Consider the following 14,671-nt stretch of genomic DNA (forward strand, 5'->3'; position numbering starts at 1 on the left):
GGGAGCGGGAGGGGGTGGAGTGGGTGGTAAGGGAGGGGGTGGGGGCAGGGGGGAGAAATAAACCAAGCCTTGTATGCACATATGAATAATAAAAGAAAAATGAAAAAAAATAAAAATAAAAATAGAGTCAGGTTTGCTGACCATAGTAGTTGTATCAGCTTTCTGTCAGTATGAGAAATACCTGAGACCATCAACTTATTCGGAGAAAGGTTTCAGAAGTTCTGGTCCATGATCCAGTCTTAATGGCCCATTCTGCTAGGCCTGGGCAAGGCGGTGCATCGGGCCAGGAGTGTGTGGTGGAGCAAAACCAACTCCACAGCCAGGAAGTGAAAGAGAAAAAGAGGAAGAGGCTCAGTCCCAGCATCGACCTCAAGGGCGCACCTCCCACGAGGTCCCACCTCCTTATGCTCACCACCTCCCACCAATGTCAGCCTGGGGAGCAAGCCTTTCCCACCCAGAGCTGGGGGGACACCTAAGATCCCAATGATAGCAGCATTCTTACTTGAGAATTCTAATTTCAGCTTTTTAGTCCACCGCCTTCCAGTTGGCATGGCTTCTGTTGGGCAAGCCAATGATTATTTTATGGAGATTCCTTTGTATATGGAAAGTTGCTTTTCTCTTACTGTTTTGAAGATTCTCTTTGACTTTTGATGGTTTCACTACAGCGTGTCTATGGTGGGGATCCGTCCGGAATTCATTCAACTTGTTTGTCTATCCCTTTCTTACTTTGAATTACCAAAACTATCAGCCATTGTATCTTCAAGGAATCTCTGCTCTTTTCTCTCCCTTCTCTTTCTGAGAACTGCTTGGTGTATACTGGCCCATGAGACAGTGTCCCCTAAAGTCCCTTAGGCTCTGCTCACTTGTCATCATTCTTTTCTCTTTTTCTCCTCTGATCAACAATTTCAGAGACTTTTTGCCTCCTTTGATTCTTTTACCTGATTTCTTCTGCTGTTTCACCCTGTGGTGGTTAATCTTGATTGTTGATTTGATTGGATCATGAAACATTTGAGATAGTAGAGCCCACCTCTGCGTGTGTCTGTGAGGGATCTTGAAAGGTGATTAGATCAGGAGGCTCTGAGATAATCAACGGTTTAATCCATGGATGGATTCAAAATTTGAACAGACTGTTGGGAAGCGTTGGAACTGTGGAAGACGGGGCCTGGCTTCAGGAAGTAGGTCACTGGGGGCGTGTCCCTGTGGTCTGGGTCTTGCTCTGGCCCCTTCATGTCACTGTTGGTCTCTGCTTCCTGTCCGACATGGTTTGAGTGCTCCATACAGTCTCCCTCCTTTAACCAACATAAATCTTCCTTTCCTTTGGTTGTTTCTGTCATGTCTGGTGCTGTCTTCCTTTTTATGGCTCCACAGCTGTCCCTTGTGTACAACGGTATATTCATCCTACATAGCAACATTCAGGTGGCTTCCAGTATTCAGCAATGACAAACAATGCTGAGTGAATATCACTGTGTGTACGTTTTTTCACATTTCATTTTAAATCAGCTTAGAGTTTCCTAAGCGCTGCAGAGGAATGCAGAGTTTCCTTTCCCGTTTTGTCCCTGGTGCTAATGTTTAGATAATCATGGTGCCTTCATTAACACAAAGAAATTAACTTTAGTACAGCAATGTCAGCTAACCGCAGACATCTGCTTCCCACTCTGCTCCCTTGGTTTTGCAGTAGGCATTGATCCAGGTACTTCATCACATGGGGTCAATGTCTTTCCTTAGTCTCCTTTGACCTAGATCATTTCTTTCCTTATCTCTCATGACCTTGACGCTTAAATTCTGCTCAGGTGTTTTGTAGCATATCAATGGATTTGGGTTTACCTGATGGTTTCTCGTGACTAACCTGTAGTTGGAGGTCTTGGGGAAGAACACACAGAAGGTTATTTTCTGTTTGTGTTTCTTTGGGTGTGAATTTCATGTTCATAGAGCTGTACCACTTTACCAGGTTTTTGATGTTTTTCTTTTCCTATATATAAGGTGACTTTAATATTAAGGAATTTAACACTGTATTTGTATTTTAGAACTATTTTAGACCAATTCATCAGTTGTCTTTGCAATGTAATGCAGAAAATTTATTATGACATCAAATTTATCAAGCTTCCATTTTCTGAATTAAAAACACTTTCACTACACTGAGATGTGTTAAATGTGGAAGTTTTCATGTCAAAGGACTCAGAATTTGAAGATCTGGAAATCTTAGCCAGTCCACATTGCAAACTATGAGACAGTGAGCTCCAGAGGGAATTTCCAGAACACAATCTGATAATCAGATTAAAATGGATCACCCAGATTTATTGTTCAAGGCAAGGGAAGAATGTACATGCAGGCATTTCAGAAGCCACTGTGACTGCCACAGCCATCACAAAGCCAGACTGCAAGGTTTTCAAATGAAGCTGGGCTCCAGTAGCTCACACTTATAATCTCAGCTTCTCAGGAAGCTGAGATCTGAAGGATCACAGTTCAAGGCCATCCCTTGGAAATAGTTCAGGACACCCTATCTCAACAAATAACTGGGTGTGATAGCACACGCTTGTTATCTCAGCTACTGAGTGAAGCATAAATTGGAGGACTGAGGTCCAGGCTGTCCCTGAAGAACAGCCCTATCTGAAAAATACCAGGGCAAAAAGGGATTGGGTCAGGGCACCTAAGCAGGAAGCCCTGAGTTCAAACTACAGTGCAATTAAAAAGAAGATATTTTTCAAGGAGCCACGGAGCGTCCAGAGGTTCCCCCAGTGCCTTGGTACACACCACCTACTGCGGTTTCAGGGGTCTTTTGCTTATGTTCTGGAGACTTGATGTTTCCCACCCAAGTGTGGGTCGAGCAGGCCCAGGTGTGTCCTGGGTTTCGGTGGCTACACTTCCAGGGGATGCTCCTGTGGGTCCATCTCCACTAGAGTACAGAGGGAAAAGCTGTGGGGCAGGGTTCTCACTGGCCAGCCAGCAAAGATGAGATTCCCAGAGGGGCAGGTGCAGGTCCTAGGCAGAGGAATTCTGAGAAAGTAGTGCCCAGTGAAGAAACAAGACCCATGGGGGATTGGGTTTTAGGAGAACAGCAGCCTTGAAACTGCAACTGTGAGAGCTGTGGCATGGCCTTTGCTGAGGACAGCCACAGGGCAAGGTGTCCTGGAACCATGGGGGCCCAACTCCTGTCCCAGGATGTCTGTAAGGCAGGACATGCCATCAGAGAATTTCTTGAACTGTAACATTTAACCTTGCTTAGTCTTTTGGTTTTCAGAGCAACTTAAGGCATGTTACTTCCTTCTTCTTTCCCCTTGTCCTGGTTGAAAAGTGATCATCTATCACACACCTGTGCAGCCATTGAATTTTGGAAGCATGTAACTTGATGGATTTCCCAGGGCACAACGGGAACAGTTTGACTCAGGAAGCCTTGTACCTTGTGTCTCACCCATATCAGACGTGGGTGGTATTTGCTTGTTGCAAGCTAATCATCGATGTCATGGTAAGAAGACAGTGGGGCAGTAAGAGGGTATCAGGTACAGGTGGCAGAGCCCTCATGAGGAACATTGGCGTCCGCATAAAAGAGGACCTGAGAGCTTCCTTGCCCTTTTTCACCATGTGAGGACACGGGGAGAAGGTCCCACCTTTAAGCCAGGGACTCAGTCCTTCTTTACCAGATACAGAACACACTATTGCTTTGATCGTGGACTTGCCAGTTTCCAGAAATGAATTTCTGTTCTTCAGAAGATACTGTTGTATGACATTTTATTAGAGCAGCTGGAAGGGACAGAGAGGAAGACAGTGTGTTGGCTGTGGTCCTAACCAGGGCACATCCTCTCCCTGAAGTTGTGGGCTGGAGCAAGGCCAGGGACCCAGGTGTACATTTTCTCTGTGGCATGAGGAAAACATGAGGGTGGATGGAAGCATGTCCTGATTGCCCACACAGGTGATGGCATATGTTATGTGCTCAAGTGTTGACCAGGGGACATATGTGAAGACTCTGCTGATAAGAGCCAGTTTTCAGTGATCCAAGCTTTTTTGTCCCCCACAGGCAACCTCCATCTCCTTTTAGCTTCTACCCCTCAGCACTGCTCTGGGGGCTGAACTCTGGTCGCCCACTGGTCCTGCAACCCCAAGGTGATAGAGGCTGAGTCTTGTGGCAGACTCCACTTAGCTGTGGGATCAGCTCTGTCCAGACTCAGTTTTCTCATCTTGGAAAGGAGGATGGGTCAGGATGAGTCACCCCCAAGGCCTTTGCACTCTGATCTGCAGGGTCTCCCCCCATGATGGCGAATTGCAACAGCTTCTCATGTTTTGAGCAGCTTGGGAAGGAAGGCCACAGCAGGAGAGTCTCAACCTGGGCTCTCAATGCTGGGTCCCCTCTCACAATCTCAAACCACCTACTGATATTGTGGGAAATTGGAGAGGGAGAGGTTGCCATGGGTACATGATACTGGACAGGAAGGCAAGGGTGGGGTCTGAGGGGCTGTGGAGGAAAACATGAGGAGGCTGGAGCAACTGCTGGGAGGGAAGGAGAAAGTGTCCCAGCAGAGACTACTTGCTGGAGAAGGAGCTGAGTGACACTGGGGACAAAGCCACCACCTGCCACCGAGGTCCTCCTAGGTCCTGGCCTGGCCTGGCAAACACTGACCAGGAGGGCTGCAGCTTTTCCATGTGTGCACAGGGCTTGCTGAAAGCAGTTCCTTGAGAGAGAAAGGGGCGGATGGCCTGGGGACAGGGTAGAGGGACGCGGGTCGACTGGCTGATGCCTTTGATGCAGAGGGGGCACTAGTGGACAGGACGTAAGGTGAGGAGGGGAAAGGAGGCGGGCATCAAAACGAAATGGTAGACCAAATTTAAATCCTTTTTGTGTAGTGTCTCCACGCTGAAGGATTTCAGCACCTGGGACAGAGACAAAGCTTCCGTTTGACCTCAGCAGGGCAGGGTGTTGACCCAAACTCCTCCCAAGGTGCTCACTGCTGCCACCATGCTGCCCGGAACAGCAGCGTATGGTTCTCTGCAGGCCTCGCCCTAAGGTGAAGAGCCTGAGGCCTCCCCATCAGAATTGGGCAATATTACGAATTCTCCGCCCAGGTCCCATCCTGTTTGAAAAGGCCCCGGTCACCATGCAGGCCCCGCCCTACTCTGAGGCCCCGCCCCACTCTGAGGCCCCGCCCCCTCCAGACCCCGCCCCCTCGCGCTCACGTGATGCAGCAGCAGCAGCATCTTTGTCTCTGCCAGGCGTCTCCCCAGGCACTGGCGCACCCCAAAACCAAAGGCCAGGTGGTGGAAACGCAGCCTCCTGTCCAGCCAGCGCTGGGGACTGTAGCGCTCTGGCCTCGGGAACACGGCGGGGTTTCGGCCCGTGGAGTACAGGTGCACATTGATGGGTGTCTGCAGCAGACGCGGAGGGAGGAGTCAGCGGCCCTGTAGGGCGATGTACCATGTGGCTTCTGCGAGGGATTTGGGGCTCACCTACCCCAGCCGGGATGTGGTAGTTCTGAAGCACCAAGTCTGACGTCAGTTTTCTACTCAAAAAGACACCAACGGGGTACAGCCTGCCAATAAGACACAAACAGGGAGGGACCTCAGACAGGACAGGCTCCTCCTGTCCTTTCTGCATCCTGCTATGTAGGATCTCCTCTGCCAGCCCTGGTCATGAGATAGGCTTCCCTGCACTGCTGCTCAGCCAAACCTCTCCCATCCTGAGCAGCATAGGATGCTGACATGGAGTTCCAGAGAAAGGGCGGTGCCCCACCCTTCAGGGAATGGAAGAGAGGGTGAGGGGCTATGGGTCCTGGCAAATGCCTCCTCAGCCCCATCTCTGTCTTTACCCCTTAGTGCAAAGGAGCCAGACCAGCTGGGGAGGGTCAGCCCACACCTACCGCAAGGTCTCTTTGATGGCAGCCCGCAGCAGGGGCAGCTCCGTAGTGGCCCTCTGGGGATTTCCAGAGATGCTGGCCTCGGCTGCCAGGCTCTCCTGGCGCAGGGCCTTTTGCACGTCAGGGTTCCTAGCCAGCTCAAAGAGTGTCATCAACAAGGGAACAGCTGTCTGCAGAGGCCATGGGGAAAAGGCTCAGACCTGGGCATTGTCCAGGGCCCTCAGCACTGGAATGTCTATCCCAGGAGGATGCATCTCCCAGGGGTTGGGGACATACATGTCCAGAGCTGGACCAAGCCTGGGACCCCGACCTAATGTCTATCTATGTGTTGCCTAAGTCCTGAATTAAATGCCCCCTGCATCCCAACCCACCCTCCTCCTTGGCCTCCCCAATGTCTGGACCTCAGGCCCTCTCTGCTATCCTTAGGGCTGCTCTAACACCACTTGGGGGCATCCTGGAGCCCCCGTCCACCTGTCCCCAGTGCCTTATCTGCCTGGCTGTCCACGGGACCCTCAGCACAGGCCTCACCATCCCAACCTGAACTGACACCCCAGACCCCATCAGTTTCCCCTTCTGCATCGTTCCTGCCACCATGAAACACCCCAGTCTACAATCTGAGCCTCAGCATCTCCAAAGTGCCTCCTTCCATGGCCCTGGACCCCTGAGTGCCCTGAGTCACAGATGTGGCCTTAGCTCCCTGATGCCAGGGCCTGGAGTCCATGCTGTGCGCTGGGGCTCTACAGGCATATTAGGAATTCACTCTGACCTCCTGCTCCCTGGCTGGCTTCTTATACCTTGCTGTGAAGGCCAAGGAAAGGGGTCTCTCCTTTTGGCAGTCCTGACCTCTGTCTATCTTATCTGTGTCCACCTCCCCCAGTCTCCCGCAGCCTGGCTGCCCTCCTGCCCGGGCTGTGCATGCCTTCCCTGGACTCTCCTCTCCTCACTCTCCTTTCATGGCCTCAAGCTTCTGGGATGTGTGGTAGTAGGCCCTCTTCCCCAGTGGTACATCCTGGCCCTTGTTCCAGGACCTAGGACTCCATTGTGAATGTAGGGGTCTTGCCCTAAGCAGGCTCTTGGAAGGTGCTGCTGGGAGAAGGGTCAGTCTGCAGGCAGGAAACTCTTACTTGAGCCCAGTCCTGCCCCTCTCAGCTGTACTGCCATCTACTACCTGCTGGACCAGCAGAACTCCTGGCTCCTCCTTCTGTAGTCCTAACCTCCTCTCATCTTTCCTCAATGACCACACTAACATAGGAGGCTCCCCTGGGCAACCTCCAGTGGTCCCTGTGCCTGTCCTCCCAGGTTGCACAACATCCCTCTGGGGGCCAAGGTGCTAGTAAGCAGGGCTTGTTGCACCTGCCTTGTGCCTTGAACATGGTTCTGCCAGCTGTGCTGCAAACTCCATCTCCCTCCAGAAAGGTTCCCCTTTTCCTTTCTTCCTTCCAGAAAGGTTCCCCTTTTCCTCTCCTCCTTCCAGAAGTGTTCCCCTTTTCCTTCCCCTCCAAGATTTCCATGGATTTGCAGCTCATGGCTTAGTTTGGTGGACAGGAGTGTGCGGCAGACTAGGGATGGAACTTGTAGGTGACCATACTTAGAAGGACATGGCCAGAGGGTCAGGATGAGCTTCATGCTCAATGGCGGGGCAGAGTGTGGCCTGACCGTGTCCATACTCCCAGCAAAGAGTTCCAGAGTGTTCGCCTTGATGACCTCGAATGACATGTCTCCTCCCAGCAGCAGCTCTGACAGGATGCCGTGGTTCTGCGGCGTGCCGCCTTGGGCAAGCTCCTGATACACCTGCTGGATGTTCCTGTTCACTGGAGGGGAGGGGAGCACCCTCAGGCCTTGCAGCCATGAGCACCTTTGTGCTTGTTACCCACCCTGCCCGTCCACAGCACCCAGATCCTTTCCCAAGATCTCTGGGTCTATGCAGGTCCAGCCTTATTGCCAAGTCTCTGCAAGTACCCCAAAGAGGACACAGCCCTTTAATGTGGCCTCAGCGTGTCCCTGGGCAGGATGAATGGAAAATTCGGAGACTATTGTGACTCTGTGCCATGGCTCTTCCCCAGGTCCCTGTTCCTCACCATGTTCAGAGATGTGGTCCCAGGCCTCAAAGTGCTCTTTCCACACATGGGTGCTAGTCCAGCGAGACAGGCTTCTGGGCAAGAACAAGAGCTGCCCAGTGGATTTCAACATGGCCTTCGCTGCATCGATGCACTTCTGGTTCTCAGAGTTTGAGTAATGACCAAAGAGGAACATCCGCTTTCCAAAAATAGCAAAATTGCCTGCTGTAGAAATGATGGCACTGTTGAGCCCAAGGCAGTCCAGGGCCTAAAGCTGCCTCCCCACCCTTCCTAACCCTCCCATCTGTGTCAAGGCACCCTGAGACAGGCACACCTTCTATAGTATATTTAAAGATGCTAGGCTGGACATCCAGGGTCAGGCACCCTCGGGTGTTCTGTAACACCTTCTTCTTCAAGTCCTCAGTGTACTCCCTTGCCACTGTGTCCAGCAGGGGGGTGAATTTCTGTACGGCCTTTGGTGAGAGCACATTCGGGTTCAGTCGCAGTCTGTTGAAGCGCCATTCGGGCCCATTCCTGCAGGCAGGGAGCAGAACTTGAGAGGCACCCCAGACAAGCCCAGCCCCAACTGTACCCCATCTTCCTCTGCTCAAGGGGATCAGGTGGGCTGGGAGATGACAGCAGGCTGGCTGCTGCTCTTTCTGACTGCACCTCTTTCTCCCTTACTGGCCTTTGAATGCTGGTGTAAGATCTCTGAAACCTAAACTGAGGGTGAGTCTCAGATCTTCTTGAAGGTGCTCAGGGGTTCGTTCCTATGAACTTTCCGGCTCCCACCCCAGCACACGTGTTCCCCATGCTGGACCTGACTGGGTCAGGGGTCTTTTCTTCCAGGAAGAGGTTGAGCCTCCTTTGAAGCTTTGCCTACCTAGCCCACACCACAACCCACAGGGGAGAAGCACTGGCAGGTTTCTCCTCCTTGACCTTCCCATGGAGCCTGCTCCCTTCAGTCAGTACCATCTTCCTGTCTTCATGAATATTCTACATCTTCTGTGGAGCAGGAACCAAGACAGATCTCTCACAATGTCCAGAAATCACAACACAGAGCCCCATAGAAACACTCCAGTGAAACACAGGAAGATTTGCAGTCTGAACCACAATCATGCACACACACCTTCCTGTTTCTATGACGAAAACCTGCAACTATGGGCAGTTATCACAAACACAAGTACAGGCACACATGTGTGGTCACAAAGGACCGAAGAACACATGTCTGCAGACACACACGAGTGCGTATGTATGCACAAACACAGGCACAGCATCCATGCTCACATCTGCAAATGCACTCACAGAAACACACATGCAAAGACAATACACACCCATACCTACAGATATGCACACACAAGAACTCCACATATTTCTGAGGCCCATGCCCACACTCTCCTAGCCCTACCAGGCCAATGCACTCAGCTCTGGCCCAGTCATGGGGTCCATTTTTCTAACCTACCGTTACCAAGAGCATTCATTTCCTGACGTGGAGTGGGGTGACAGCCATGGTCTGACTTCTCTCTTTCAGCATTTCCCATCCCAGTGATAACCTCTTTGCAGCTGTTCCACAGCAAGCACCATATGCCTGCTGTTTACTTGTCTATGTGTGCCCATTTTGTACAGGAAGGAGCCATCCCAGCAGAGTCACCCCACTTAGAACTTTGCTTCTGTCTACAAAGAACTCATCCACTTACTGCTTCCCACACCTCGGCCTATGCAGAATCTCTCAGTTCATGGAGGGGTTCAGTATTCTCCTCTCGCCCACTCTCAAGCCTGAAATCATTGCTCTGCTATTGCCCTCGTCTACAGGACAGGACGTCCAGGGGTAGGTACTCATCCATACTCGGTGGTCACTCAATCTCCTCCCACCCACACAACTTTGCAGGTCTGCCCTGACCTCATCCTGTCTGTGTTTAGACTGCCCATCCCACCTCCCTCCGTCTGCATCCGGAAGGGCTCCTCACAGTAAGAACACGCCACATTTCTGCCCACGACATTCTTTGTAGACCAGCCAGGACTCCACGTTCTCCCGGTGGGGGTGCAGGTTATCCTTCTGGTACAGCCTTTCTGCGTCCTCTGGCAGCATCACCCATACTGTTTGTGCTCTTCCCAGGTCATACCTGAGGAAATTCACAAAACCCTGACGGACAGAATCCTGTCCTCCCTGGACCCCTCTGCAAAACCAGTCCAGAGTGGATGCTGACTGTCTTCACCTCCTCCTGACCTGAACCCTCTTCTCCCAAATCAGTGCTCTGCTATGTCCTCCGCGGTGAGCCCACCTGGACTGCCATTGTCCTCAGGAATGACTCAGGCTGACTACCACCCTCCCTGCCTGCCTCAGGATGCAGACCCCTGGGAAGTGTGGTGCCAGGTGCCTGGCCAGGGCCTGGGCAGCCAGCAGGGAAGACGATGCTGGGCATCCTCAGCAGGGACCAGGGAGGTCTTTACCTGAAAATGGGCCCCAGCTCCTGGAAGGTGCGGTGCATGTCCAGGTGCAGGCTCCCATGGCCTTGCTCCTTCCAGATCCGAAGCACCCTCAGCCACTTGTTGCCCGGGCACCGAGGGATGGCTTCAAAGGGCAGCACAGCCTTGGGGGCCTGCACTGCTCTGGTGCCTACTGTCCTCCTTGCCACGTGCAGGCACGGCCAGGGCCCTGCCAGCTGCACACCTGCCTTCATCAGGAATCCCATTGTGATGCTGCTCCTTCTCCTCTTCTGCCCAAGTCCTTTTTATCTCACCAGGGTCCTCCACTGGTTGACCGATAGCGTCATAAGAGGAAGTGTTCCTGAACTTGCCCCAGAAACGTCGGGGCTGGAGTTCCCTGGCAGGAGATGAGGAAAAGAGTTGGCTTGATGCCTGGTCCCATCTCTGCAAGGTCTGTGGTAGGCGGGAGCTGAGGGCAGGTGCGGGGACTGGATTGGTAGCTGAAGAGGGTGCCAATGGTGGGCAGAGGCTTCTCCCTCCTCCCAGGGGTGAGAGTAGTCAGATGGATGGATTTTATCTTGTCATGGAGCCAATGATTATTCATCCTTCCCTGAAGAACCATAGCCGGACAAGGAGGACAAGCTTGCATTAATTGCAGTAATCCACATTTAAGTATCTACTTTTCAAGTTGAGAAGTAAAAATCAGATACATTCATCTTGTAGAGCGTGATGGTAACCATCAACTGAAGGCACAATGTGTGGGGTAAACTGAGTAACTTACTTAGATCAGAGAGAACACACCAAGTCCACATGCTCAGCAATTCTCAAACATACACTACATTGCAATTTACGGAGTTATCACATTCCTTAGATCTCTTGAACTTATTCCTCTCTGCCATAAGAAACTTTGTGTCCTTTGACCAACACCTTCCTGACCCCGGGCTCTATTTCCACTGTAACTACCTCTCTACGCTCAGATTCTGAGTGTGACTTTTTACACTGCACACGGAAGTTAGATCTGCAGGACTAGTGTCTGTGCCTTGCTTTCCCCAGTACCCTAATGTTCTCCAGGTTCTTCCACATAGGTGCAAATGCCATGGTTTGCATCTCTTCAAGGTTCAATCAAAAGCTGTTGTGTCCATTTGTCCATTCGTGGGTGCTTAGTTTGCTCCTGTATCTTGGTTCTTGTGGATAATCTGCCATTTACATGGGTGGCAGGTGTCCCTGGTTCTGTTCCTTTTGGATCAAAACCATGAGATTGCTTGATCATAAGGTAGTCCTGTTTTTTATTTCTGAGGAACATGCATCTTTTCCCCATATGACTGTGCAAAGTTCCTTTTCTCCACATCTGCCACGATGCTAGTGATCTTCCAGCTTTTTGATAGTAGCCACTCTACAGGAACCAGGTGACATCTCATCGAGGTTTTAATTTGAACCATTGGTGATATTGAGCATCTTTTGTATACTTGGTGGCCATTTCTATGTCTTTTTTTGAGAGGTATCAACCCAGACCCCTTGCCCATTAACTAATCCTGCTCTTTGTTTTCCTACTCTTGATTTGTTTGAGCTCCTTACATACTTTGGATATTAAGGTATGTGGTTTACCAGATGTATGCTTGTTGTATATTTTCTTCCATCCTTCAGGTTGTCTCTTCAGTCCATTGACAGGCTCTTTGGCTGTGCAGAAGATTTGTAGTCTGATGCATTTCTGTGTGTGGAATACAAAAGGTGAATGAGTTGTTAGTCATGTGTTAGGTGGGAGGCTGTCCTTGATATTGTTTTTACTTGGACACTACCTGTGGTTTAAGGAGCCATGTGCAAGTGCCCAGGTGACAAGATGGGTGTGTCCCAAAGTTCCAGAGGTGAGGAGTTCAAGATCGAGGCGTCAGCAGTGTAGGTTTCTCTACCTGGATTGCAGGTGGCTGTCTTACCTGCGAGCCCAATGGCCATTTCTCTGTGCAGGTGACCTCCTGCTTTCTCCTTCTCTTCTGTAAGGACACTAGTCCTGTTGGATTAGAACTTCATGCATGGGATCTCCTTTACCCTTCATCGCCTCTTTAGAAGTGGTGTCCACGTATGAATTTGGAAAGGGCCACCACCAGTCCATTAAGTAAAACACACATGCAGATATTACTATGGAGGCATTGTTAGGTATGAATAAGATTTAAATCACCAGGCTTTGTGAAACATAAATCCTGCTCCATAGTGAGTGTGTGGTTCAGTCAAACTCTTAGGCCGAGGAAAGAAGGAGAAAAGCCAAGGGTCCCTGAGGTTGGAGGGTAACTGCTTCTGAGAGCTTTTCCATGGGGTCTGCAAAATCTACTTTCCTCTGGGTCTTCAGACACCCACCCTGCCCTGCACATTTTGAAATTTCCTGAACCCAAAATCACATAAACCAACCCTTAAAATAAATACCTGTATTCCTTCTTTTCTATATATCTACCTAGTATTGGCTCAATTTTTCTTGGGACCCCATTATATTAAGGATACACTGACGGAATCACTGGGAGATAAAGAAAGGTTTTAAATATTAACTGGAGTTCTAAATGCTGCATTTTTGTAACAGATGAAAAAATGGGGACAAAAAACTTCCAATAATGAGGAAATGGCATAGCTACACCATAAGTCAAGACCGAGCAGCATGTATGGAACACTCCCTCCTACAGAATCAGATACACATTCTTCCTAAAGGTGTGCCCAACGGAGTCCCAGAAAAACCACAGGCCAGAAAACAAGTCTCAGTGCATCTGAGAACGCTAAAATCACACAAGGCTCTTCTCCTGACACAAGGGAGATAAAGATAGAAGTCAAAAACACAAGGAAAATGGGAAATTGACAGATGCAAGGAATTTAACAACACATATTTAGAAGTAAAGGGAGAAAGTAGAAACTACCATGGAGCAAAACAAAATTACAACAGGACATACCGCATTTGTCGGAAGCCAGAAGAGCAGTGCTGAAGGGACATTTACAGCTGTAAGCATATGTATGTATATATTGGTGGCACTGGGCTTTGAACTCATGGCCCTGCTCTCGCTAGCCAGGAGCTCAACCACATGAACCCCAGCCCTTCTTCTTTAGGTATTTTGGGTCTCACTTTTATGCCCTGATCATCCTGGACCTTGGTCCTCTTATTTAGTTTTCCTCCACAGCTGCAATAACAAGCTTGTGCCACCACATCCACCTTTTTTATTGGTTGATAGGTGTTCTCACAAATTTGCCCAGGCTGGCCTCAAACTGCCGTTCTCTTGGGTAGCTGGAATTTCGGGCAGGAACCATGAGCTCTGCTAATGATCTTTTTTGATGTGTTGTTCGGCTCGATTTGCTGGTAGTTTGCTGAACATTTTTGCCTCATGGTTCATCAGGGTTTCGGGCTCTAGTTTTCTTTTTTTGTGCCCTTGTGTGCTTTTGGTATTCGGCTGTTTCTGCTTATTGGTAAAAACTTCCCTCTTTATGCTGAATTTGCTGCATCCAACATGTTTTGGCTGTTAGTTTCCATTTCTGTTTGTTTTAAGAAGATTTTAAGTTTCCTTTTTGATCTCCTTAATATTTTATTATTTGTTTAAACGTATTGTTCAATCTCCATGTTTTTTATAATTCCTAAGCTTCTATTGTTGATTTCTGGTTGTCATCTATGGTAGTTAGAAAAGATATAAGATGTGATTTCACTTTTTGAAAAAACTTGTTGAGACTTGATTTCAGCCTCATAATGCTCTATTTTAGGGCAAGTTCCACGTGTCGTATTCATCAAGTGCTGGATGACGTGTCTAGAATTTTGTGCTATGTACATTCGGTCCACGGGTAGTTAACACTCTGTCTGTTGATTTTTTTCTGTTCTGATCTATTCACTTATGATAGTGGAGTGTTGAAGTCTCCAACTTTTTTATTTTGCTTCTTTTTTGCAGAACTGGAGTTTGAACTGAAGACCTTGTTCTTGCCAGGGCAAGCGCTCCACCAGCCCTTCCCACTATTACTGTATTGGAGTTTATCACTCTTTTTTGAGCTAATCACCTTTGGTTTATAAAATTGGTTGCTCAAATATAAGGAGCATACATATTTACACCTTCTTGCTAAGTTGATCCCTTGATCTTTATATAGAAACCTTGGCTTCTTTTCACAGTTTTTGTCTTAAAATCTACATTGTCAGATATAAGCTAGGCTATCTCTGCTCACTTTTGGTTTCCATTTGGGTGGGGTATCAATTCTCATCCTTCCCTTTTAGTCTCTGTAACATGAGTTTCTTACAGGCAGCAATGTTGAGCTTGGTTTTCTCTTCTCTCTTCAGCCACTCATATCTTTTAATTTGAAAATTTAGTCTATTTTCATTAAAGTTTATAATTAGGA

General features: G+C 49.3%; 1 protein-coding gene across 1 annotated transcript; it reads right to left on the reverse strand.

Moving 5' to 3' along the window:
- Nucleotides 1-2,666: 2,666 nt before the first annotated feature.
- Nucleotides 2,667-10,593, reverse strand: LOC109681816 (cytochrome P450 11B1, mitochondrial-like). The gene is made up of 9 exons (XM_020156708.2): nucleotides 10,352-10,593; nucleotides 9,868-10,023; nucleotides 8,235-8,434; nucleotides 7,922-8,125; nucleotides 7,500-7,654; nucleotides 5,847-6,013; nucleotides 5,441-5,519; nucleotides 5,167-5,355; nucleotides 2,667-4,863 (listed from the first exon to the last, which is right to left on the reverse strand). Exons 1-9 carry the CDS (start codon nucleotides 10,591-10,593, stop codon nucleotides 4,750-4,752), a joined length of 1,506 nt encoding a protein of 501 aa, XP_020012297.2. The 3' UTR covers nucleotides 2,667-4,749.
- Nucleotides 10,594-14,671: the final 4,078 nt, after the last annotated feature.

This window comes from Castor canadensis, chromosome 3 (genome assembly GCF_047511655.1).
Source record: "Castor canadensis chromosome 3, mCasCan1.hap1v2, whole genome shotgun sequence".
Classification (NCBI taxonomy): Eukaryota; Metazoa; Chordata; class Mammalia; order Rodentia; family Castoridae; genus Castor; species Castor canadensis.